This window comes from Puma concolor, chromosome F2 (assembly GCF_028749965.1).
Source record: "Puma concolor isolate L17-30 chromosome F2, mPumCon1.1.hap2, whole genome shotgun sequence".
NCBI lineage: Eukaryota > Metazoa > Chordata > Mammalia > Carnivora > Felidae > Puma > Puma concolor.
In genome coordinates, this window is record NC_141684.1 from 16733855 (window position 1) to 16760788 (window position 26934).

Consider the following 26934-nt stretch of genomic DNA (forward strand, 5'->3'; position numbering starts at 1 on the left):
GATTATAAGATAGAAGGAACCTTACAAGGTACTGGTCTAACCCCCTTGCTTTACAGTTATAAACACAAAAGGCCATAAAGACAAAAGCTTATTCCAGAGAAGCGACATGGTGCAGAGTGCCTTGAGGGTGAGGTGGCCGGGGACAACTATATGTCCTTCCATGATCTTGTGAGACATTATCTGCTCTACTTGAACCCAGTTAGACCGACTCTGACTGTAATCAAATCTCTTTACACAAATTAAAATAAATTTACTAATCTTTAAAAATTAAATTAATTCAATAAGAATCTATTTATTATTAATTAGCCATTAAAAACTAACACTGAGGAAAGATGGCTTCCAGTCAGGTGACAGGCATATTCCTGAAAACCTGTAAGGTGAATTTGTACAATTAAAACGTATTTTAGACATTTTGTTTGCTTCATATTTCTCTCAGGTGCGTTTAGCATCGTTAACTACTTTCCCTCTTGAAACATTCTTGCCTTTTGAGACATCACAGTCTTCCAACTTTGCTCTGCTCTTAGTCTCTGCTCCTTCTGTCTCTGTTCCTCTGATGAACCTTCTGACATCTTCTCACCACCCTCCAAATGTGCTTCCCAAGACCTGACCTCAGCTTTCTATTCTCTTTCTGCTTCCTTTGCCCACACACATCTCAAGACACTACCATCCCTCTGTGTGGATGGATCAAACGGCTCCATCCCTGACTTCTCAGCCAAATCCAGCGCTCTTCCTCCTCCTGCCCTCGAAACTCTTCTCTCTGCAGGCTGTCTGGTACCTGGGTGCCCACATTGCCTCCTAGAGCAGCTCCATCCTACACAGTTCCATAACTAAAGATGGCAGCACTGAACACCGGCAACTCGCACTTGAAATCTTGGATTTTCTATCATAGCTTCCCCTTTGCAGGGAATTCAAGGGCAGGCATTCCCATCTAGATTAACTTCCCAAGCTCCTCAGTTTGCCCTTGCCCCTCAACACAGCCTACTGTGGCCACCTCCGGCTCATTCCCTACTCATTCACCACTTCCAATGCCATCCCCTCCATGCCCTTCCCCTCAAGGCCCTTCCAGCCCTGGCCACTCCACATTCCTAGAGTGAGGCCCATGACCCCATGAAAGCCTCCCTCATTCCTTTGGGTTGCCATTTCTTCTTCCCCAACCCCTGTAACCTACTAGTTACAGACTGGCCTGTATTAGTCTGTATTCATCTATAAGAGTCTATAATATAGTCTGTAGTAGTCATTTCGTACATCAATTACATCCTGGTTTCCTACTATTTTTTTATATCTTATTCCCTACTGAAAGGTAATGTTAAGTTTTTGGAGGGAAAGCACCTTGTTTTCTACCTTCCTTTCTTCTGCCCCATGGAGCTTAGCACAGCGTTATAATTCTCCCAATGTAGCAAATGATACATGTGCTAATGAATGAAAGTGGAGTTCTGAAATTCTGCAGTGTAGGCCAAACGTGGTGGCTCATCTTCACGGAATGACGGACAGTGGAGCCCTGTCTATCAGCCAGCACTGAAGCAAAGCTCACAGGACAAAATCCACAGGAAGGATGGAGCCATTAGAGAGGGGGCATTGCACGGGTGCACGGGCAGCTGTTGAGCATGTCCCTCGCAGTGGCCAACCACAGGCAGGCTGCCCAAGAGGATGCATAAAAATTGTACCAGAAGTGACAGCTCCAAGGGAAGTGCACTTTGTTCCTCTTTTGGAGGCTCCGGTGTCGCATCTCAGCCTCTCACTGGGTTCAAAATACCCCGGGCTACTGTTTCCACCTCTCTTCCCATCCTCAGGATCTCTCCTGTTTCCCTTTCATTGTCTCCTCTTACTTCCCTGATGCTGCTCTGTTGGCCCTCTGCAATGGACATCTCTTGCTTTGAGCAGTCTACCATCCATTCACCCTTCTTTCATTAAGAGCACACAAGTTTTCTCTGGGTGCCCACCCCTTCTTCCACTCTCAGACCACATGGTTTAGGTGGGGTTGACTCCTCTCTCAGCTCTAGAGGTGACGTGAAATCCAGTCCTCACTACGTCCCCCCCAGCTACGGTGGCCAGCTCAGAGAGAGTATGAGTACTAATTGGCACCAGGGATTCAGATCAGGATGTGTATTTGAATTTGGAGGAAAGGAAAGTTCTCATTTTCTTTTCACTGGATTTGGAATTGTGAGGAAGAAAATGTGGACCCACGGATGGCCCTCTTGCCCTTGAGAAGGGGGATCCCTCTGAGAGGGAAGCAAGCAGAACTGAGAAGTGAAGAGAGACCATAGATCCTGGGGATATGTATTGAGTAGCTGGATCCTGCTACACCTGAAGCTAACTAACTTTTCCAGTTGTGCGAGCCAATAAATTCCTTGTTTGTTAAGTTATTATGAGCCAAGTTTTGAGTCACTTGTAACCCAAAGAGTCCCAATAGGTCTTCCTAATTGTTCGTAGTATTTTAGGTCTGGCAGTAAATGTAGAGATGAGTTCAATCCTTACATTTATATAACAGTAACCGAAGAACCGGAGAGAGCATGACTCTAATATGAGCACACTCCTAAGTTGTAACAGAGACCACCCTAGACCCAGGTCTTTGCTCTCCCAGTGCCATGGTGCTTCTGCCACAAAATGCTCTATCAAATCGAGGCATTTTTTCTTCCATGGATGTTTTATTTCCCCTACTAGAACATAAGACCTATGTCCTACATTGTCCACATGTCCTTAGCTTAGCACGGTATCCTGCCCGTGGCAAATACACAAGTACAGGTTAGCCAGTCACTGAGTTAAGAAGACTTTTTATACCTTGAGATGTTTGTTTTTATGCTTGCCGGACAATGTGTTACTTTCAGGGTCTTTTTTTTAAGTTTTTTTTTTTTTAACATTTATTTATTTTTTGAGAGACAGAGAGAGAGCATGAGTAGGGGAGGGACAGAGAGAGAGAGAGGGAGGCACAGAATCCCAAGCAGGCTCCAGGCTCTGAGCTGTCAGCACAGAGCCCCATGTGGGGCTCAAACTCACCAACTGTGAGATCATGACCTGAGCCCAAGTCAGATGCTTAACCGATGGAGCCACCCAGGCGCCCTGCAGCGTCTTTAATACTAGAAAAGTAGAAGAGTGTGGAAATACAGCTGTTGTCAGCAGCTGTAATCACTGCCTGCAGATGCCAGTGTTTTTGTCTCAGTCAAGTAGCCATTCTACACAGACAATGCAAAGACTCGTCAAGCAACAGGCCTGTCTCTGCACTTGAAAATGTATGAACTAATGTGGAGGGAAAAACAACTACAGACAAACATGCCAAAAAGACAAACATTTTTTGGCTTTTTTACGTAGAGGAAAATATCAGTCCAAAAATCAACAGTAATGTTTGGGTTCTCTCTAAGTGACCAGACGTCCATAAAATACTGCTAATTATCCCTGTAGAAATGTGCGACTTGACTGCTATCTTTAGAAAAGTAGCATCTATGTGCTTTTGTTATTTTAATGAGCACGGTAAGCCTACAAAATAATCTGAAATACTTATGGTCTTTTGATTACATAATATGAAATTCTCCCAAAGTCTTTCGAAACGGAAATTTTATAAAATACAAATTCTACAGCACAACGTGTTGCGGTAATCGCAGCAGCTGGTGAGTTTGGGTTTTGTTTTTGTTCTTTTAGAGGTTTTATTAGTTTCCCAAGTCTACTATAACGAAGTACCACAAATCGGGTGGCTTAAGATAACAGAAACTTACTGTCTCACAGTTCTGGAGGTTAGAAGTCCAAAATCAAGGGGCTGGTAGGGCCGTGCTCCCTCTGTAACCTGTAGAGAAGAATACTTCCCTGCCTCTTCCTGGCTCCTGATGGTGGCTGGCCGTCCTTGGCGTCCCTCACCTTACACCCTGAATCCCGCCAACCTCTGCCTCCATCATCACATGGCCTTCTCCCCGTGTGTCTGTGTCTTCACGTGGTACGTTCCTCTTTTTTTTTTTTTTTTTTTTAACATTTATTAATTGAGAGACAGAGAGACACAGAGCATGAGCAGGGGAGGGGTAGAGAGAAGGGAGGGTAGAGAGAGGACACAGAATCTGAAGTAGGCCCCAGGCTCTGAGCTGTCAGCACAGAGCCCCACACAGGGCTCGAACCCACAAACCGCGAGATCATGATGTGAGCCGAAGTCAGATGCTTAAACGACAGAGCCACCCAGGTGCCCCTATAAATGACCTTTTTTAAAAAAATGTTCATTTATTTACTTTGAGGGGGGAGGGCAGAGAGAGAGGGAGAGACAGAGAATCCCAAGCAGGCTCCATCCATGCTGTCAGCATGGAGCCTCACACGGGGCTCGATCTTATGAACTGTGAGATCATGACCTGAGCTGAAATCACGAGTCAGACACTCAACCAACTGAACCAGCCAGGTGTCCCATAAATGACATTGTTAAGAAGTGTTAGAAGCTTAACCTTGGTGGGTGATACAGAAGGAGAGACTTTCTTTGACAAGACTGATCTATGACTTGCTATGGAGACCCATAAGGTTAGAAGGAGATTAGAACTTTGGCTGACATCACCACTTTGAAAACCACCAAAGTTCGGGGCGCCTGGGTGGCTCAGTGGGTTAAGCGTCCGACTTCGGCTCAGGTCATGATCTCACAGTTCATGAGTTCAAGCCCCGTGTCGGGCTCTGTGCTGACAGCTCAGAGCCTGGAGCCTGCTTCACGTTCTGTGTCTCCCTCTCTCTCTGCCCCTTCCCTGCTCCTGCTGTGTCTCTCTCTGTCTCAAAAATAAATAAACATTAAAAAAAAAAAAAAAGAAAACCACCAAAGTTCAAGAGATGTAAATGAACAGACCTAGTAGAGGTCTAGTAGAGAAAAATATGAGGCACCTGTAATAATTTGGAATCACTAAATCTGTAAGATGATAGTAAAACAAACAAACAAACAAAAACCCTTCCCTCACTGTTCTGTGCCCTCTCTCCTAAAATGTCTGCTTACTCTTCTTTCCCAGGCAGATCCTCTCCTTTCCCGCTGGGCCCCCAACCATGAGGACCTCCCAGAAATGACCTGGGGTCACAGGGAATTCCCTTTCCTTCTTCCTGCTGCTCTTGCTGGGAATTATTCCAGCCACCTTCCTGTGGGCCCATCCAGCTGGGGAAGCAGAAAGAAGATGACACTAGAACAGCTCTGTTCCAGTCAGATCCAAACTTGAGCATGGGCAAAGTGAAATTATCAAGAGGTGGCTATAGTGGTGGCATTCTAGAAAAATAAAAGGGTCTGTCAACTTCTCACTTGGCTTCTAAGCTTTCTATCTCACCTCCCTGGGGCCATAAACTATATCTCTACTGTACCAGTTCCTGTGAGCCCTAAACAGAACTTATCTCCACTTCGATCATTGCACATGAAATTGCCCTGTTCCTCCTGAACTTTGAGCTTTGACAGCCTGGGGTAAGGGAGGAAGGGAGGGAGGGAGACTTCACTGATCAAGCACTCTAGGAAGGGTTAGTGACGCAGAGGGTGGTTCCAAACCAGCAGAGAGACATGGAGCTAGACAACTTGTCCCTGAAAAGTCTGGGGCTGGGAGTCCCAATTTGGGCTACAGAGCCCAAATTAGACACTTCAAGGCCAAAATCATAGAGAATGGTCAAAGTCTAAGTTGCTAATTCATGTCTTCTTGTCATTCCCCTCCCCCCACATTCACCACAAATTCCTGGAGGAGGGTTTTGTCTTGTTTGCCTCCTGCACCTGTCCCCCCACCTGGCGCATTGTAGAATCCAGCCTCACTCACCATCTTTCTTTTCCTGCAATTAGCAGAGCTCTTTCTTATTTCTGATCCTCAGCGTAAACTACGAGCATCTGATTTAGAACACTCTCTTTTCAAATGATGGGTTCCTTCTCATCCTTTTGTTCACAGCTTAAATGTTATCTCCTTGAAGAGCCTTACCTCTTTTTAAAGTAAATTACACACACACACACACACACACACACACACTATCCTCTATCATAGCATCCTGTTGATTTTCTTCACAGGCTGTACAATATGTTGTAATGGTTTGTTTTTTGAATAGCTCCTCCATTGGACTATATTCTAGGAAGAGAAAATTCAAATCTATCTTGCTCCCCGTTATAGTTCTACCAATTAGCACATCCAAGGCACTCAATAGATAAAGGTGAAAGAACAAAAGTATAAATATATACAATCAGAATTTAATATACCTACCAGAATTTTTAACACTATATTATATGGGAATTTAGCATAAAAAAATGGAATCTTTTTTTTTTCAACGTTTATTTATTTTTGGGACAGAGAGAGACAGAGCATGAACGGGGGAGGGGCAAAGAGAGAGGGAGACACAGAATCGGAAACAGGCTCCAGGCTCTGAGCCATCAGCCCAGAGCCCGACGCGGGGCTTGAACTCACAGACTGCGAGATCGTGACCTGGCTGAAGTCGGACGCTTAACCGACTGCGCCACCCAGGTGCCCCTAAAAAAATGGAATCTTGAAAAAAATAAATAAAGATGGAATCTTGGGCTAGATGAAGAACAATGAATTATTTAATAACTATCTAGGCTTTATTGAATAACCAAAACTAAATCTGAATCCATTCTTTCCTTATTCTACATCAAGTCAATTACAATGGATCAAAGATGTAAGCCTTAAAAAAAGAAGCCATTAAAAAACTTGAAGAAAATGTACAAGAAATTTTGATCATCTCAATGTAGAGATGTTTTTCTAAGCAAGTCAATACATCCATAAAAACTAACGCTTTTTGCACTCACACATATATGCACAAAACACACTCAAACAGAAACAAAAGACGAACAAAAAATTGGGGGGAAATAATTGTTACATTTGACAAAGGCCTAGATCTTATTATAAAATGTTGTTATAAATAAATAACGAAAAGACTTATAACTCAAAATAAAAATAAAGGACATAAGGAGACCACAGAAAAATTCATGCAAATGACTTTTAAGGGAAGTGATATATAATATCAAGAATATCAAAAGAATGTAAATGATCAATGACTAAATTCTGCTCCTGAAAACAGTATTACACTATATGCTAGCTAACTAGAATTTAAGTAAAAATTTACAGAAAAAAAAATTAAAATGATGCTATATAGAAACAAAAAGAATATCAAAAGAAAGGAATGTACATTAAACACTGAGATAACCATTTTTCACCTTTGAAATTAGAAGAAATGAAAAACTCTCATATTTAGTGTGGCCAGTATGTAGAAAAATATGGACACTGGCATATTATTTTAGGGGGATATACATTTTGTCTTTAGAAAGTCAGTCTCTGGGGTGCCTGGGTGGCTCAGTCTGTTGAGCGTCTGACTTCAGTTCAGGTCATGATCTCACAGCTGGTGAGTTCGAGCCCCGCGTTGGGCTCTGTGCTGACAGCTCGGAGCCTGGAGCCTGCTTCGGGTTCTGTGTCTCCCTCTCTCTCTGCCCCTAACCCATTCGCATTCTATGTCTGTCTCTCTCAAAAATAAATAACCATTAAAAAAAAATAAAAATAAAAAAGTCAGTCTCACAAAATAATTAAATTAATTAATTTTAAAAAATGAAGTCAGGCTCATGGGTTAGCTGGACTTTGAGAGTAGTTCAATGTTTCAATACCTGTGCAGAGGACAGCTGGGCAAGATCCGTCAGAATTGTAAATGCATTTACTCTTTGTCCAGCAATTACATCTTTAGATTTTATTCTATAGATAAACACACACACACAGGCAAAGATGTATAAATGAAAATACACAAAAAACCCAAAATGACCTTGAAGAGTGGACTGATGATGTAAGGTTTGGTTCATATTCATAGTAAACTACTATGTGGTCACTGAAAAAGAAATGTGTCCGTGTCATATTATGTCTTTAGTATATGAAGCATACAAGGCATGGAAAAGAATGCATTGTATAAACCCATGTGTTGACAACAAAGCAAAACAAAACCAAACAAAAAAACACAGCCGAAAGAAAGAAAGAAAGAAAGAAAGAAAGAAAGAAAGAAAGAAAGAAAAAGAAAGAAAGGTAAATAGACAGGCAGACATGGCTGTGTATGCAAACAATTTCTGGAAGGACTCACAAGAAGCCACCACTGGGAGGAGGGCCTGGGAAGTCAGTAGATTTACTTTTCACAGTACCTTTTGACACTATTAGAAAAAATACTACCATCTGCACATATTACTTTTTAATTCAAAACCCAGCTAGATTATAAAGATGATGTTAACATAACTCAATGTTGCCCTCAAAAAGATTCTGTGTAAAAGAGATTCTGTGTAATAATAATGGTGATATTAGTAAAACGGTAAGATTTTTCAGTCTTGTTCGGTTAATGCTTTTATTATTACAAGCTATAAAATTTTAAATAAACACCCAAAATAAACAAATTATGACCCTTTCAATAATCCAGAAGTGAGACAGGTTTAGCCCTTTAGTCGAAAAGCAGCTCTCTATTCAACTTAAAAAGCCCATACTTGATGTATTAATAAATATTTTATTTTAAAAAGATGGTCTACAAAGTAGCTTGGGAAGCTTAAGCTCATTTGTAGCTCTCACCACTCCCTACCCATCCCCAATAATGTATTCAAATTCAATGCCAAAAGTTACTTATTAAACACAAGAGATATTACGCCCTGGGAAAACTATTATAAACTTGGCCTGAAGGAGACCTGATCTCTTAATGAAATACAGAACAACTATCTTAGAAAAACGAAAATGGGCAATCGTCATGTAAGTATTTATTGCCTTTGGGAATCAAACAAAGTTTTCATTTTAGTTAGCATGTGGAGAAATTTAAACTATGAAATCATGATTAATAATTTTGCACTATACCATTGTGATTACTCCTTACTGTTGGTTTTCACAACAGCATACCATGCTTTTAAAATGCATTTGGAATGTATTTTTTTCTCCATTGGTCAAAAATCTCTTAGGAGAGGCTAAAGAGAAGTATTTAAAACAAGATAGTAAACAGTGCCCCACAGAGAGCAAATGGTTAATACGTGTTTGTGGAATGTATGATTAAAGCTGTTAGTTATAGCAAAGTTGCATAAAATCTGGTAGGCTCTGCCCATAAGAGTTTTGTGGGGAAGACAGGTTCATGTTACAAATATCCGTAAACCAAGGCAAAAGTACTCCTATGAGGCCAAGGCCATATAACTTGGACTGAAAAGTGAAAATATTATTTCTAAGCAGTATTAGTTCTAAGCAGCATCAAATAATCAGATATTTGCAGATATCCAAGGAATGGACTTAACATTTAGGTTTTTATTCTGAAATGTCTACGCTCATGTGAATACTGTGTCTATAAACTATTAATGACTAAAAATTTGAAACCAACGACACACAAGGCAGGTCTGAGTTAAATTGTGATTTTTTTTTACATTGAAAAATGTATATCTAAAACTGTTGCAATAAAAATTTTAATAAGGTTTTACTGCACCAACTGTAGCTTCCCCTGGCAAGAAATGACTTATTGTATGTAAACTAGAAGCAAAGACAAAAAAATTCAAAAATGTTCTGTAAACTATCGCTTTGTTTATGAAGGTTTTTTTCCCTTTGCTATAAACTAAATTTGCACTCAATGGTTGCAAGCCTACAAATATCTTCTTTGGGGAGGTGTTATATTTAAAATCTTCTGTAGATAACATTTTCTTGCCGGTCAAGATTATGAGCCTTACATTCAGTATATCTTTCAGAGAAACTGAAGCCTACTTTTTTTTTAAGTTTATTTATTTATTTTGAGAGAGGCTAAGACAGCGTGAGTGGGAGAGAGGCAGAGAGAGGGAGACAGAATCCCAAGCAGGCTCTGCACTGTCAGCAGGAGCCCAATGCAGGGCTCGAACTCGTGAAACCGTGAGATGGTGGCCTAAGCTGAAACTGAGAGTCGGGCGCTTAACCAACTGAGCTACCCAGCTGCCCCTGAAGCCTACTTTTAAGATATTGCTGAGGGCCTCAGGAATAAGTGGTCCCTGCCATAGCAGTTCAGGAGGACATTTTCATCTTTTGAATGTCAACCCCATGGGGCCTCTGGCTTGTGTGAGTGGTCTAGCATTTTTATGTATCTCTTTTTTGAATCTTCAGAGCCAGTCTTACTCCCTCTCAGAAGGTAGTCAACATTTGCCCAAAGGGGACATCCAACCCTCGGCAGCCGTGAAGCCTCTCAGCCACGCACCAGGGAATGGAGAGCCAGAGGCCCAACAGCCTGTAAGCACTGATTTTCCCTCCAAATCATAGGTATGACTGGGCTCTCTCGTGGGCCCAGTATTATTCACCAATGACTTGTCACAGTGGGTCCTCCACAATCCTCTGGCCTGAAAATGTCATCATCAGGCATTACTTCCAAGCAAAGAAATCTTTCCCCACACAAACAAATGTCTGTTTCAATGTTTGTAGCTAATGTAAAAATGTAATCTAGGAGCTCAGTTTCCATTCCCATCGGTGTCCCCTTAACAGTGCCTTACAATGGAGAGCATGGCCAGTAGGACATTTTAGAAAATACTAATGGAATTTAACATTGCACAAGGAATGAATATGTTCTAAGACTGTGTTTCAAAATAAGTAAATGCAAAACCTTTTTGGACAGAAAACTGTCCTGGTAATGACTTGAATTACTCGTATTAGAAAGTTACTTGAACATGTACAAGCTTCAAACTACAATGCTGGTAGTTTTGAAGCAGTTACATAACCAAAACAAATATATAAAATTAAATACTAGTAAAATACAAGTTGCTAATGTGCAAATAAATGCATGTTATTGATTTAGCATAATAGACCATGTTATTTTGCCGGGATTAAATGACTACACTCAATGTTAAAATGGTCCTGATGGCTATAATGTGGTTTCTTCTGTGTTGCAGCATGTCTAAAATATGATGTGGTGCACGATTTCTTAGTTCTACTATTATGTTTCTCTATCCAAAACTGAGCAACTTTTGTTTGTAAGACTCCCTATAAAACAATCGGGCCTTCTCTTGGCTAAAATGTGTGATTTTTGTATTAAACCTCCCTCTGTTCTCTGTTCTTTTATCATTCGCTTGCAACAATTAAAATATGGCTATTCGGCATATACACATTCATAAATAGAAACACAAATGCAGGCGTTGAAATCATGTGCTAGCCTTGGTCATCCTAATGACTCAGTATGCTTTATATTTAGTTTTTAAGTTATTACCAGCAGTAAATACATATTTTAAAAGCCTACTAGGAAAGTTACAAAGTCCCAAGGATATGTCCACAGACCAGGATGCACAGACAGATGCTTGACAAACAATACTCCAAAGCCAGTAGGATATTGGCCAGGAAATTACATTTTCCAAGGTGCTGTGATACAGAGGGCTTCCTAGCCAATTCTGAGAATTGAAAATTTACTTTTTTGTTTTGCGCTTCCCCCCAATCCCTTTGCCATCATTAATGATTCTTTTCAACTGAAGACATCGTGTTTGTGACTAACCTATTTGGAGCAGTAATAATCGCGATTACTATCATTTGCTAATCAAGCAATATTCAAAGAGTTTGCTTAGCCTAGAGGACATAACCTTGTGCTCAGTGAGCTTTGTGCATAGACAGAAAAATAAGATCGACAGGAAAATCTGCTCAGATTTAGCCAGATGACTCTTCTCTTGTGTGGGTTGTTTTCAGAAGAATCGTTATCTGGAGGAAAATAGAAAATTGAAATCAATAGTGAAATCCCTTCGCCATTGGAGTGTGGCTGTGGCGTATGGGCAGAGCAATAGGGAGGGAGCTATGGACAAACTCAAGAGGACAAATAATTTCTGGAAAATTATTTTCAAGGCACTAGGCACGACTTGCCTTGCTACTCCAAGTGTGGTCTCTGGACTAGTAGTAGCATCTACATGGCCTGGGTGCTTGTTAGAAATGCAGAACCCAAAGCTCCTGAAGACCTACCGAATCAGATCTGTGTTTTAGCAAGATCATCAAGTGATTCTTATGCACAGTACAGTCTGAGAAGCACTAAACTGGGGAATGAGTGCTCACAGTTGGCCGCACATTGGAATCACCAGGGGAGTTTTAAAAAACACTGAATCCTGAGTTCTACCCCCAGAGAGTCTGAATTACTTGGTCTGGTGGTTGGTCTGGGCACTGGGATTTGCAAATGCTCCCCAGGTGGTTCGAAATGTGCAGCTGTGTTTGAGAAACGCGGAACTGGAGCATAACACTATTCTTACAAGAACAGATCAGCATACCGCCAATGAAAGCAGGTGTCATTATAAATGTCCATAAGTGAAAACCAACTTGTAAATGTTAGAACATCTGCTCAGCGATCTGCCACGGTGTTTGTGAGCATGCCACATTTTATGACTTGCTTGTGCCAATATTTAGCCAATGTAAATATTGTCTAAAATGGAAAACAGTTTGGGACTTGGAGCAGATGAACAGGCAAGCTCCGAGGCAGGTGGATTAGGAACACCCAGGAGCCACACACAAGGTGGGAATAGGTCCAGATGCCTGGGAAAAGAAGGTAGGCCTTGGAGGGAAGTAAAAATGTGACTGGGAGTTTGGGATAAAGTAAGTATGGCTTTAACCGAGAGTGTGCATTGAAGTGTGATTCTCAAACCCTAAAGAAACCACGAAAGAAACTGAGACCACATAGTCCTACCTCTCCTATCAGGAAATCATTTATCCCCCCAAATTAGTCCTGAACACCACCGTGGGTATAGAAGGAAACAAAAAGGGCCTCTGATGTCAAAACAGGACATGCACTAAAGCATACCTTCTTCCTTTAAAAACAAGCCTCCCACTCAAAGTTGGCTGCATTTGAGACACAATCACGCACAATGTTGGCTTTAGGGGTTTCTTGTCTCTGGAAGATAAAAAGCAGTCATTTGAAAGTCATTTAAATTTTTTTTAACGTTTATTTATTTTTGAGACAGAGAGAGACAGAGCATGAATGGGGGAGGGGCAGAGAGAGAGGGAGACACAGAATCTGAAACGGGCTCCAGGCTCTGAGCTGTCAGCACAGAGCCCGACGCGGGGCTCGAACTCACGAACTCTAAGATCATGACCTGAGCCGAAGTCGGACGCTTAACCGACTGAGCCACCCAGGCGCCCCCATTTTAAAGTCATTTAAACGTGGGGGGAAAGTTTGCCAAGGACAAATATACCAATGGAAGGAAGAACGTGCAAACTGAAAAACTGACACAAGAGCTTTAACACTGTAGGAGCCTGGGCGGGGCGGTTGGCCACTTGGTGTAGGGGATGGAATCTGGCAGATGCTTGCCCTGCTGTACAGCAGCCAGAACTCAAATTCCCAGTGATGGTGGGCATAACTGGAGGCTTCAAGAGGGCCTTCTGGAAGGATGATGAGGATAACTGACATTTCTCAAGTGCTTGCTAGACTGTGAGCTGCTCTGGGGGCCCGGGCTGTGTGCATGAACTCTGAGCCCTTCACTCTACCAAGTCCCCCACGTACACGTGTCCTTTTGGTCCTTTGGTCCACACAACTCTGTGAGGGAGACAGGATTATTATCCCCTTTGCAATCTGGGGAAAGTGAAGCACGGAGAGATGAGGTAATTTGACCAAGGAGAGGTGAAGCATGCATTTGGATTTAGGTAGAAATTCTTCACATTATACCAACTAGATGCTAACCTACTGGGATTTCTAAATCTGTTGAAGTGGAACATTATCTCCTCTTTACCCCCGATCCTGAGCTTCCTCCTCTTCCCCTAGATCTGATGCTCCTCTTTAGTGTTTCCATGCTACTCTGTGTACAATGTCATCACTCCCCTCCCACAGGATTTTAGAACTAGCTGTTCACACATCTTCCCCAGACTGGACTGATGGCTCACTGGGGCTAGGATGGTGTCTTGTTCATCTCTGTATCCCCATTACTGACACAAACCCTGGCACGTAGCAAATGCTCAATAAACGTTTGATCAACTCATCAGTTCATTATGTTTTATGGGAAAGGCTTACTCAAACCAATGTTTTACTCATTTGGAGCCCAAATCCCTATGACCAGTTACACCCCCCGCCCCGACCAATGTGTGAGTAAGGTTCTCCTGTATCTGTACTTTTTAAAAACTCCACAACTGATTTCTAATGTACCCAAAGTTGAGAACCATGGGTCTTATGTCATGTGTTCCTCTAGTGCAGGGATGTGCCCAAATGTGGCCCCCAGGCCATCACTGGAATAACCTAGGATCCATTAGGAATGCAAATTATTGGGCCCCACTCCAAATCTATGGAATCAGAACCTCTGGGGCGAAGGCCCAGCAACTGCACCTGAACAAGCCTTCCAGGTGATTCTGATGTACACTCAAGTTTGAAAATCAGTGTTGAGGGGCACCTGGGTGGCTCAATCAGTTACGCATCTGACTCTTGATTTTGGCTCAGGTCATATCTCACAGCTCATGAGATCGAGCCCCACATTGGGCTCTGTGCTGATAGTGTGGGGCCTGCTAGGGACTCTCTCTCTCTCTCTCTCTCTCTCTCTCTCTCTCTCTCTCTGCCCCTCCCCCGCTCCTCGCTCCTTCTCAAAATAAATACATAAACTTTGGGGAAAAAAAGAAAGAAAGAAAATCAACTTTGAAGCAAAAGCCTCTCACAGGCATAGGCTGGAGCTGTGCCCCAGCTTTGACTGAACCATTCCCATCACTCAGCCTGCAGAGATGCCCGGATGATGGCTTTTAAAGCCTACTTAGTCCCACACCCTCCTCCAGGGCCTTTGACACCAAAAGCAGTCCAGGGAACTGCCCCATTCTGCCCCTTCCACTGACCCCAGGCTGCAGTCTCTCCCACAACTCATCCTAGCGCTGCATGGAGAAAAGTAAGCTCGAGTCCCTCTGCCAACCGAGGAAGGAAATCACTCTTCATCCTCGTTATCAGTTCAACACATTTTTTTAAAAGAAACTCCCATGAGCCAGGTGCTGTTTGAGGCACCACTGATAAAAAGAGGAATAAAAGAGCACAGTCCATGCCCTCTGAATGGCTCACAGTCTAGCAAGGGAGGCAAACAAGTAAACAATTACAACGATGTGCAACGAATGCACTAATAGAAACACGTCCAAAACTTAGGGGAGAGAGTGATTCTGTGTGGGAGGAAGGAGTGGGAGAGGCTTCCTAAGGTGCAGAAGGGCAATCTTTACGGTGCCAGAGTACGTGCAGAGAGGTACAAGAAGGCTCTTGCCCTGCAGAGCACTGAATCCGTCAAACATCACCTGCCTGTGCAGCTGCTAGCCCCTCCCCCTGGCCGGGAGCTTCTGCAGGGCCCGCACTGCCACCGCTCATCACGGCTCCATCACTGGGGCTTGACACATAACAGGCGCACCACGCATATTTTTGATAGATCACTGATCAGGGAGCAGCGACTCCGGATGCACAGGGGTGTCCTAAAGGCCCTTGTTTGCTATGCAAAGTGTATTGGTATCCTAGGGCTAATATGCAAAGGACCACAAACTGGGTGGCTGAAAGCAATGGAAATGTATTCTTTCAATGTTCTGGTGTCTAGGGATTTAAAATCAAGGTGTTAGCAGGGCCACCGTTTCCTCTGAAGACTGTAGGGAAGAATTCTTTCTTGCCTCTTTCAGCCTCTGGTGGCCCCAGGCATTGCAGTCCTTGGCTCAGGGCAGGAGAGTCCCAATCTCATGTTCCCATGTTCCCATGGCCCTCCCCTCTATTTCTCTTCTTCTAAGGACCCCAATCACTGGATTTAGGACCCATTCTAAATCCAGGATGATCTCACCCATGATTCTTAACTAATTACCTCAGCAAAAACTCTATTTCCAAGTAAGGTCACGTTCTGAGGTTCCAAGTAGACATGCATTCAGGGAGCATACTATTCAACCTACTACACCAAGGAAATTGGGTTTCTTTTGCTTTAGGCCAGTTAGTGTTTTCTAAACGACGTACATCAGATTCCTTTGGAAGGTTTGTTTAAACAGAGAGCTGGGCCCTATCTGCAGAGTGATTCAGTAGAGCAGGGCCCCAAATTTTACATTTCTCACAAGTTACCTGATGATGCTAATGCTGCTGGTCCAGGGGCTACACTTTGAGAACTAGTATCTTAGGCAATAGAGGAGCCATAACTAATCTCAGACAAGGGAATGACAAGGTCAGAGATGCACTTTGGATGGACCATGCTAGAAGCTAGTAGAGAAAGTTTTGGAGAGATTCCTGACCAAAGGCAAATAAAACACTTAGGAGGCAGTGGCCCTGGAGAAAGATGATGAGCCTGTGTTCCCAACTTAAACAGTGGCAGTGGGATCAGAGAGAAGAGGACTGATGGGAAGGTCAAATAGATGTAACTGGCTAAGTGGACAGGTAGGTGAGGGACAAGGAGGACTACTGAGTGATTCGAGTACCTGGCTTATGTACCCAGGTGAATGGGATGCATCCTGGGGATAGAACAAACTGGAAGTTTGCTCAATGCGAGGATGAATTTGGCTTTGGGATCTGCTGAGTTTGAGATATCCGTGGGACACCTGGGTTTAACACCTAGCAGGTAGCTGGATCTGAAACTCAAGAGGGAAGGCTGCACTTGAGGTAATTTGAGGAGTACAATTTCCTAGTTGTTTTGTTTTCAAGTCAGTATGTGAGTACAAGTAGTAGACTACAAGACTAAGAGTGCCGTAAGTAACAAAGACATTTAATTATTAGCCTTCACCCGAAGTCTGAAAGGAGGGGATTCCAGTGTTGGTCGAGTGGTTCAGTCACATCATTAAGGACCCATGCCACGTCTACCTTTCCATTCTGCCACCCTTGATGTGTTCGCAGCAGCTCCCCCCATTGGGTACAAGATAGTGGTCTGTGTTTAAGTTCATGATCACACGTGATAGGATCACAAGTAAGAGGGAAGGGGACAGAGAAAAAAGTACGTTTCTTCTTACCACTCCCCTATCACTGAGAATAATCTTTTTGGAAAGCCCCCAAGCAGGCATCACATCCCATCTCATTAGTCAGAGTTGGTCAAAAGCCTGTCCCTAGACCAATCACTGGCCGAGGGGAAGAGGACAGCCATGAATCGTGATTCATCCCTGGGGCTGGAGATATCATCTTGTCAACTAGCACATTCTTCCTCAATCTCACTCTCTCGCTCTCTCTCCTTCTTTCTACATGTTGGGCTCATTCTCTCCCACTGAAAATGAACCTTTTCTTTTTCCCCAGTGGTGTGGGAGGCAAAAGTTGTTGGTGAGAGGGAGGCATGGCCACAGATAGTTTGGGCACCACAGAGAGGGCCATGGCCTCACGTAGCTCCACGTTAACAACATCAAGGAAAAGAGGTTTTTTCTCCCCTAAGTTTCTATCACATGTCAGGGAAAAATTCTGATTGACTTGGGTCATGTACCTAATCCTTGAACTGTCACTGTGGCAGAGGTTGGCTTTACCAATCCTTGGGGCTTGGGGATATTGCTTTATCATATTGCTTTCTTATAACTATGATTTTTATTAATATGACTACTGCTGTGTCTGCTGCCGTATTGGATGGACTGAAATAGGGAATGATGACTCAAAGATAAGATAGAAAGGCAGTCAAATAATTCACCCTTCCTGTAATGGGGGTTTGGATGATTGTGGTGGAAATGAAAAGGAAGATTAAAATGTTTAAAAGAATTTTAAAGAAGTAATTAATAGGATTGGATCCAATGCATATTTAAACTCTTACCAGGGGAAAGAATAACATTCATTGTTTTGATTCTGATGGAGACAGAAATTTGCTCAAAGCAAATTTAGCTATTTTACCTTGTTTCCTTTTTAGCAAATCAAAACTTGTCCACATACTGTTGGCTATGCCTTTTACACAGCACCATTCAATGCTGTAATGACCCAGCTCAGCCCCCAGTATTTTCTCTTTCCAATTCCATCTACCCACTTATCATTGACTCTTGAGGACCCCAGAGTACACTTGCTTCTTTTTTTCCTGCAAGCAATGAATCCCAAGTTTATACTCTCATTGAATTGGCAGAAAAACGGCCTTTGGCAATAGAAGAAGGAAATGGATAGTTCTTTTCTAATGAGAAAAGTGCTTCATTTTTCATAACTCTTGAAGGCATGGTTCCTTTCATGGTTGAGGAATGACCATCATCTCCCCACAATCACCTTATCCTCCAAGTTCATTTTCATTGATGCAATACAGCAGTAATTGGATATCTGGAGTTTTAACACTCTTTAGAGGTCTCTGACTCCCAAAACAATCTGTGGACAACCTCAAAGCAGTCACTTTCCCCCAGGATGCGATCTTGTTTCCATACAGGGCATGTAATTCCACCTCTAGTAGAAACTCTGAGCTGTCCAGCCCACCACAATACTAAAGGGCCCCTAAGAATGAGTCAGCTGAGGCTGCCTGATGAGGCCCCTGCCAGCTGAGGCTGTGAAGCCTACAACTGTGATGCAGACAAAGAACAGAGGATGATGACAGGATGATGACCAACTTTAAGTCAGATTCTTCCTCCTAGTTACCTAGTTACCTTTCAGATTTGTCATCTAGTTTCTTTGAAATAAAATTAAAGGAAGAAAGACATCATGGTCCACTTCTAATCCTCCCTTTTATGTAACCACAGCAATTTGCTCTTTGTCACTGGGGACCTTGCCTTTGTCAGTACCTATGTGCCATTTGCACCAGAAGCCCAGCCTTCTCAACACCTTTTAAAGAAACATGTTTATAGCATTGTTGCAGTCATTAGGCCAGGGTGGTAGACACTCATCATGTTAGATCTTGGCACTATTGATATTGGAACCAGAAAATTCTTCTGTGAGGGGATGTTCTGTGCCTTATATGATGGTTTAGAGGAATCGCTGATCTCTAGGATTAGAGATAAGTAGCACTCCCTTACTTATGACTACAAAAAATGTCTCTAGATACTGCCAAATGTCCCCAGAGAGACAGAATTGCTTCTGAGACACAGACCTTAGGGAAAGCAAGGCAATAGGGCAGGAGATGACCCCATAATGTCTTTATCTGACTGAACTTCTACCAGCAACCATGTATTCCTGCCCCTCTGGCCTAGATATTCCCTCACACTGATTGCCTTTCTTATCACAGGGTAGAGCCAATCTATCTTCAAGATTGACCCTTGTCCTCCTGATAGTGACAACAGCAGGCGAGAGGCAGCGGTTTCCCCCCAAAAGACTGTTAATCCATAAGTAACTCTGATGGCCAGAGTGAGAAAGGCTTCTCTACAGAAATATCCAGCACTGAGGCCGTTGAGCTGAGCTAAGTTTTCCTGCCCAGATGAGCAGTGCTCAATGGAAAGTCACTGATTGAAACAATCATGAGTCCATTTGTTCACCTCTCCTCTGAGTGTAGCCCCTGAAAGGACTGCTCCATATAGTCTCCCTATATCAGAGCTCAGTGCATGGTGGGCCAGTCACATTGTTTGTACTTCTGAATATATTGTCAGTACCTTCAGAAATGATGGTGCCCACCACCTTAGGGCGCTAGATGTTGGAGAGTCTTAAGGTCAGATCTCCTTAAGGTCAGGTCCCCACCTTCTAGTCACCTTTTGATAGGTGACCAACTCAATGTATCACACCAACTCAATGCATAATGCCAATTCAACTCACACCAACTCAATGTATAACGCAGAAAGCATAGCCTGAGAAAGTTTGTCTTTCTGGAAAATGATCTAACAATATCAATCTTCATTAAAAGTGTTCTCAAAATGCCAACATATAGATAATCCCACGTTTAGAAGACAGGTCATTTATTTTAACCTGAAAAGTTTCACTCATTTTTCAAGAATACACAGTCAGCATACATATGTAAATCATATCAAGATCTGATTCAAGTGGATGTTTTTTCTATTTTCAGACTTATTTGCCAAATGATGCAAATATTCCTATCCATTTAGAATGATGGCCAAACACATATTTCATACATGTCACTTTTTTTTTAATTTTTTAAATGTTTATTTATTTTGAGAGAAAGACAGAAAGTGTGAACAGAGGAGGGATAGAGAGACACACAAAATCCAAAGCAGGCTCCAGGCGCTGAGCTGTCAACACAGCCCTGATGTGGGGCTTGAACCCACAAACTATGAGATTATGACCTGAGTCGAAGTCAGATGCTTAACCGACTGAGCCACCAAGGTGCCCCTCGTATGTGTCACTTTAAAATTGCATCTCTGAAAGGATAGATCAATAGTGTAACAGTTCTATGTGTTATCACCTTTTAAGGTTAGCTAGAACTCTCAGGCTTCCTACACACTGACTGGCTATCCTGTCGACCTCCTTGATTAACAGATCTCTGAAAGGGTCCAAGTGGGCAGACGATGTAAGAATGGAGGAATCAGCTTTGCTATGACCAGGAGAATGCTAATAGAACAATAAACACATGGTGAAATACCAAATACTCTTACACGATTGAAACTGTGTTTAAATAGACCCCACAGAGTACAATGCAATATATATATTTTTTCTAATTAGTAGTCTCCTTTTTGCTCTATAAGCATTTAAGTAGATTTTGATTTAAAACAACAAAAAAAAAGCAAGACTTAAAAAAAAAAGTCAAATGTATTGTTCCAAGGAAACCATGCCTAAGAAACAATCAACTTAATGAAACAATATGCCACTATCACCCAAGATTCATGTTTAAAGATGTGAATGGCCCCTCTGTTGTGTTTCAAATTGCCCATCAATGTCTACTAAACATGCCCGTGGAAATGTTGCCAGAATCTTTCTGTTTCTGAATTCATGAATAGTACAATACTTTGCATTCATGCTAATTAGTTTCAAAGTACAAATGAGTAACCAGTGAGAGGTAAAAGAACATTGTCCTGAGAGGGAGGGCTCCAGATTTTTCCATAAGCAAGTAAGTGACCCTGTGCAGATGACTCAACAATTAGGCCTCAGTTTACCTGTAAAATGAGGGGACTGGATACATTCAATGTTTCCCAAACTTCAGATTTAAATATGACTTTCATGAATGTTGCCAAACACATATGCTGTCTATGCTGCTAATAGCTTTATTATCTCTTTTCTTTAAATTCACTCATTTTTTGACATAAAAATTAATATTAAAAAGAAACTTTATGTTAGTATCAGAAATGGAAAATCAATTATCAGTTGATATAAATGTGGATAACTAAATGAAGGCAAAAAGACTATATTAAATTCTAACTAAATACTACTGCCAGCTGAAGGCTCAGATTCTGTCATCTGTTTTCTGATTTAAAAAATCTATTTGCATAAAGAAGAGAAGGGGTTGGGAAAATAATTATCTCAGCCTTTGTGTGCCACACAACCTCTGTTACAACTATTCAACTCTGCCACTGAAGTGTGAAAGCAGCCTTTGACTAAATGTATATGAGTAGGTTGGCTATGTTCCAGTAAAACTTTATTTATAAAAACAGATGATGGGCCAGAATTTGACCGTAGCCCATAGTTTGCCAATCTCTGGGTTGAAAGAGTGTGAAAGACATACTATCACGAGGCAAAGAATGACTCAATATGATGAACTGAGAGAGAATTTTAAAAAGAATTCCTTTTTCAGTTGAAAGTCCGACAGGCTTTAATACATTCAGTGTTCCATGTCACCCATTTTGAAAACCCTGGGTTGAATTTCTACCCTCAGAATCTATGATAAACCTCTTCCCTTTATCTTTGGCTCCTTTAATAAAGGCTAGGATTTCTTATTTGTGTAAAGCCTCAGCACATTTTTAAGTTGTCTTTCTGATTCATTGGGATGTCAATGGGAAAGTTTCTAATTTCTGTCAGACCAGTGGGTCCTAACCCTGGCTTCACGTTGGAATTATCTGGTAAGTTTTGCAAATACTTATATCAGAGATCCTGATTTAATAGGATCAGGTTGGGACTCAGTCATTTGTCTATTTTAAAACATCTCAGGGCGCCTGGGTAGCTCAGTCTGTTGAGTGTCTGACTCTTGATTTCAGCTCAGGTTATGATCCTAGGGTCATGGAATTGAACCCCACATCAGGTTCCACACTGAACATGGAACCTGCTTAAGATTCTCTCTCTCTCTCTCTTTCTCTCTCTCTCTCTGCCCCCTCCCCTGCTTTCTCTCTCTCTCTCAAATAATTAAAAAAAAAAAAAAAACTATCTCAAATGATTCTGATGTGTATCCAGGGTTGAAAAGCTATCCATCTGTGTTCAGGGCATCTTCCTCAGAGTCCACTATTTCCTCCATAGGTCTTAAGTCTAAGAGCATCAAATTCTATTTAGCTCAAACTATTCCAGACCTAAAAGCGTTAGGCATTCACTTTCATTTGTGTTTCTTGTTAAGCCTCCAAGTGAGGTCCAGTTGAGCTCTCCCAGGTGTCCTGATTAAGTTTACTGTTCCTTTTATCATTCTCTCTGCTTCATTACCCTAGGAGGCTTGACATCATTATCAGTTCAAGATGTCTAACTGGATAACTCCACTCTCCCCCTCTTCTGTCTCCACTCTTGCCACTGACCCCTGACATTGATACAAACTAGAGTAAGGCCAGGATGCAAAGGAAAAGAGATGTGGCATATTCTGTAACATACAAAGGAAGAAGATTCTTCCGCCTCTAGAAGGGAAGAGAAATACCCTATAGCTGCAGAGAATTCAAATGAGCTTCCATCAATATGTAAACATTTACCAAGTGCCTATAATGTGCCAGGCATCATGATAGGTGCTGGATATGACAAGGAATATGACATGGTTCTTGGTTCCAAGAGGTTTACAATCTAGGGAGGGAGATAAATTAGTGAATAAATATAATAATGTATCTTAAGAAGATCTGATAGAAGTCTCTAGAATGGAGTATAAGCACAAAAAAGAAACTGGTGTGCCAGAAAATGTTTCACAACCAGCTCTTGGGGCGGGGGAGGACAAAAACCCAATTTGTGCCATGAGCCAATTTCCATAGTATAAATATGAAATCACAGCTGATTTCAAGTTACCAACATGACCTCACTGAACACAGAGTTGGGAAGAGATGCACACAATTGTCTCTTGAAAGCTTGCAAAGTCAGCTCCAGCTTGGGTGACCAACCATCCTGATTACCCTGGAAACATCACAGTCTTAGCACTGAAAATCTCACATCCTAGGAAACCCTGAGTCTTGGGCAATCAGTTGGCCACCTTAGGCCCAACTGGCAGAAAGTCCTCAATCCTTCCCAAGAGGGTCAGAAGTGGTTTCAGAGAGGAGATATAGGTTCAGCAAATTCCCTTAAGTAGATACATTCTCCACTGTTGCCAGTGGACTCAACAGTGGGCAACCAGGTGTTTAAGAAATGGAGGAGCGGGGCGCCTGGGTGGCGCAGTCGGTTAAGCGTCCGACTTCAGCCAGGTCACGATCTCGCGGTCTGTGAGTTCGAGCCCCGCGTCAGGCTCTGGGCTGATGGCTCAGAGCCTGGAGCCTGTTTCCGATTCTGTGTCTCCCTCTCTCTCTGCCCCTCCCCCGTTCATGCTCTGTCTCTCTCTGTCCCCAAAATAAATAAACGTTGAAAAAAAAATTTTTTTTAAATAAATAAATAAAAAATAAAAAAAAGAAATGGAGGAGCATGAGGCCCGTGCTGTCAACCCCCAAACCCCTTGGCCCTCTGAGGACTCGGGAAGTTACAGTGAGGAGCCTGCTTGCAGTACCCCTCCTCTTCCTCCCCCACTGAACATTCATGGACCCTTCCTAATAAGGTAAATCTGCAGTCAGTTTGCCCAGATTCCGGCAGGTAGGGAAAAATGAAATTTTACCTATGAAAACATGTGACAGTTTATCAGGCTGGAAAGCAGTCACCCCTAAGAATAAACATGCTGGAAACCTTGATCATCCTTCTGGCCTCATGCTTTTCTGTCTTCAGACTGCCTCTGCTAAATTTCAACCCCTTGGCACACCACAGTCCCTTAGCTATGATCTCTCCACTACTCAAAGGGCAAGATGTTTTAGTAAACAGGGAACAGGAAGGTTTGAGGTAAGATGGGGAAGGAGGAGGAAAAGGAGGAGGTGTCCTGACAGCCTGCTAGAGAAGGGCAGAAAAGCCAATTTCTCCCCTGCCAGCTCTGGATCATCATAATGAAATCTCCCTGCCCAGAACCCTCACAATATCTTTTCATATGGCTTTGTTGAGATATAATTGACATACAACATCACATAAATATAAGGTAAACAGTGTGTTGATGTGAGACACTTATATATTGCAAAATGATTACCACTATAACCTTAGCTAACGCCTGCATTATGCATAACTACCATTTTTGTGCATACCATTATACATAACTACCATCTTTTTGTGGTAAGAACATTTAAGATCTACTCTCTTAGTAATTTTCAAGTATATAGTACAGTATTATTACTATAATCACTAGGCTGTACATTAGGCTCCCAGAATGTATTCATTTTATAACTGGAAATTTGTACACTTTGATCAACATCTCCCCTCTCCCCCACCCCCATTCTAGTCTCTGTTTCTGTAAGTTGGCTTGATATTCATTTTGTGTGTAAGTGTAAGTGTGTGTGTGTGTGTGTGTGTGTGTGTGTGTGTGCACCACGTCTTCTTTATCCATTCATCTGTTGATAGACACTTAGGTTATTTCCCTGTATTGGCTATTGTGAATAATGCTATAATGAATCACATTGTCTTATTTCATCTTCCCAAGATTTTGCTACATAGGTATTAGTCTTAGTTCACAGATGAAAAGCAGAACACATGATTCCATTTGACTCAAAAAGATACTGAGAGCAGAATTTGACAACAGTGCCTTTCCTGCACATATGCTCTGCTCACAGGGAGAGGCTATCCATTTTGCCTTGCAAATAGTGGTAGCTGGCCTTCATTTTCCACTTCACTTCCTATTGTCTCATCAAGAACATTTCCTGATCACAGCTATGCAAGGGGTCCTTGGCTTCCCTGATCAGTGGACAAATCACAGGTCTTAGCTGGTGTATCTATAAAATACTAGCATTCTGAGGGTTGGACTGAGATTTTCTACCATTAAATTTAAAAATAATAATTTTGAAAGAGACAAAAAAATTAGTTAATGAGAAGCCAATGGTGGAATTTCTGGATCCATATTGTGTAGGTTTGAATTCCATCAGTTAGTAACTGTGTGATTCAGATAACTTATTAACCTTTCTGTTTCTTGTTTTTCTCAACTGCAAAATAGGAGGTAATAATACTTACCTCATAGGGTTTTTGTGAGGATTAAGTTGTTTGGGCCAGTGCCTGGCACATAGTAAGTGCTTTGTATTTTGCTGTCATTCTCAATTTTAAGTGTTAATCCCTTAAATTTCTCTTCAACGCTTGGCCCAGGTTACTACTTATCTGTTAAGTACAAAATGGTTTCTGATTTAGGACAAAATTATGTAATCAGTTATTTTAAAGGTGCCACACAAAGCAACATGTCAGGGGCTCATTCAACACTCCATAGGAATCAGGTCAAGATGGAAGGAAGTAATAAAAATAACACTGAACACTCACCATGTGCCCAGCTTCCTGCCAAGTATGTTTGATGCATATCCTTGTAACAACCCCCAAGACCTTGTAATCTTTCAGATGGAAAAGAGACGCTTAGAAAGGGTAAGGAGAGAAAAATAGCATCATGCCAGGTTCAAGGGTAGACATCTTTGGGGGGATGGATACCAACGTGACCACGAAAAAGTCTCTTTCCCGAACTGGACCTCAGTTTCCCTAACTCTCTACCGACTAAAATCTATGCAGGTTTAGCCCAAATCACCAGCACTGGCTCAAGGTACCATTAACTAGCAGGGGCAACGGTCACTGCTTATGTTGGGGAGAATTCAGGCATGTCTGAGGCTCTCCCCGGCACAACCCTTGCCTGCCTCCACCTTGCTCCTGTTTAAAATGCCCAGGCCACCACCTGGTTCTAATCCTGGCTCTCATTTTTAATCTCCTCAGCCTCCTCCTGATTTCATGTTGGCTCCAAAAGCAACACCATTGAGATCAGTGTAACAATGAGCCCTCTGCTCTCCAGCGCTTCCTGAGAGTCCTCCTGTCTCAGAGCCTGGATACCAAGCAACCACTTTCAAATATTTACCGAGCAAATTGCAGCAAGCCAGGGCTTCTGGGGAACTGCACTGGAAAGAGCAAACAAAATGCCACTCCCGTTACATTTTGATAATACTTCAGGGCTTACAAATGACCCCTACATCCTTACGTCACTGAGCACCTCCTACGTGCCACCAACCAAGTGCTCACTGTAACCTGGCACTACATCCCCAACACGACTGCACCCAAACCTCACGCTGCCCATGCACAGGTGCACCTCGACTTTAAACCTGAGACAACAAAGGCTCAGAGAGATGGGTCAGCTTGCCTGGGGCGGGGGTCGTACAACCAGTAAGGAGCAAAGCATAACTGAACGCTGTAGGTCCCACTCCCAAGTCCACATTACATCGTTGTGCATTGTTTAGATCAATCATGTCCGTTCTGCAGTAGTTCAGTGGCAGGTCACCCCTCCTTATTTGTGTACGTATGTATGGATGTACGTATATGTGTGTGTATGTACATACGTATGTATTAGGCTTGCCTAACTCATATTTCATGAACGAGCACAGATGTCAACCTCTCCCGAAAAATTCCCCTTCTTCCTCTCAGCGATTTGCACCCAACATCCATGCCCCATTATAAACGGAATTGTCGGGGCGCCTGGGTGGCGCAGTCGGTTAAGCGTCTGACTTCAGCCAGGTCACGATCTCACGGTCCGTGAGTTCGAGCCCCGCGTCGGGCTCTGGGCTGATGGCTCAGAGCCTGGAGCCTGTTTCCGATTCTGTGTCTCCCTCTCTCTCTGCCCCTCCCCCGTTCATGCTCTGTCTCTCTCTGTCCCAAAAATAAATAAACGTTGAAAAAAAAAATTTTTATAAACGGAATTGTCATTGATCTGCTTGCATGTTTACTTCCCTGGGGACAAGACCTGCGCTTCATTGATCAAGTCCCCCTCACCAGGGCAGTGCTGGCCCCACAGCAGACCCTGACTACTTGTCTGTTGAAGGAAGGGGAGGGAGGAAAAAAAGAGGAGGAAAGAAGAAGGAAGCGGGCAGAGAAGAGGAACCATTCAGAGGAGATTCTAATTTGCCTGTGGCGTAT

General features: G+C 42.5%; 1 protein-coding gene and 1 long non-coding RNA gene across 5 annotated transcripts in view; one reads left to right on the forward strand and one right to left on the reverse strand.

Annotated features, from left to right (window-relative positions):
* Positions 1-271: 271 nt before the first annotated feature.
* Positions 272-26934, reverse strand: part of LOC147571853 (uncharacterized) — a 113438-nt gene continuing 86775 nt past the window's right edge. For 2 of the 3 annotated variants that reach the window (XR_015246529.1, XR_015246528.1), the window contains 2 exons: positions 12685-12774; positions 8425-11603 (listed from right to left, as the gene is read on the reverse strand). This is a non-coding gene — a long non-coding RNA (uncharacterized LOC147571853). Of the gene's footprint in view, positions 371-8424; positions 11604-12684; positions 12775-26934 lie in introns of those variants that run through there. The other variant, XR_015246532.1, reaches the window with a different exon arrangement.
* Positions 8592-26934, forward strand: part of ANXA13 (annexin A13) — a 52085-nt gene continuing 33742 nt past the window's right edge. Inside the window, exons 1-2 of one of the 2 annotated variants that reach the window (XM_025922860.2) lie at positions 8592-8681; positions 10035-10157. In XM_025922860.2, the coding sequence (XP_025778645.2) occupies positions 8667-8681; positions 10035-10157 (138 nt within the window). In that variant the 5' untranslated portion in view covers positions 8592-8666. Of the gene's footprint in view, positions 8682-10034; positions 10188-26934 lie in introns of those variants that run through there. The other variant, XM_086695017.1, reaches the window with a different exon arrangement.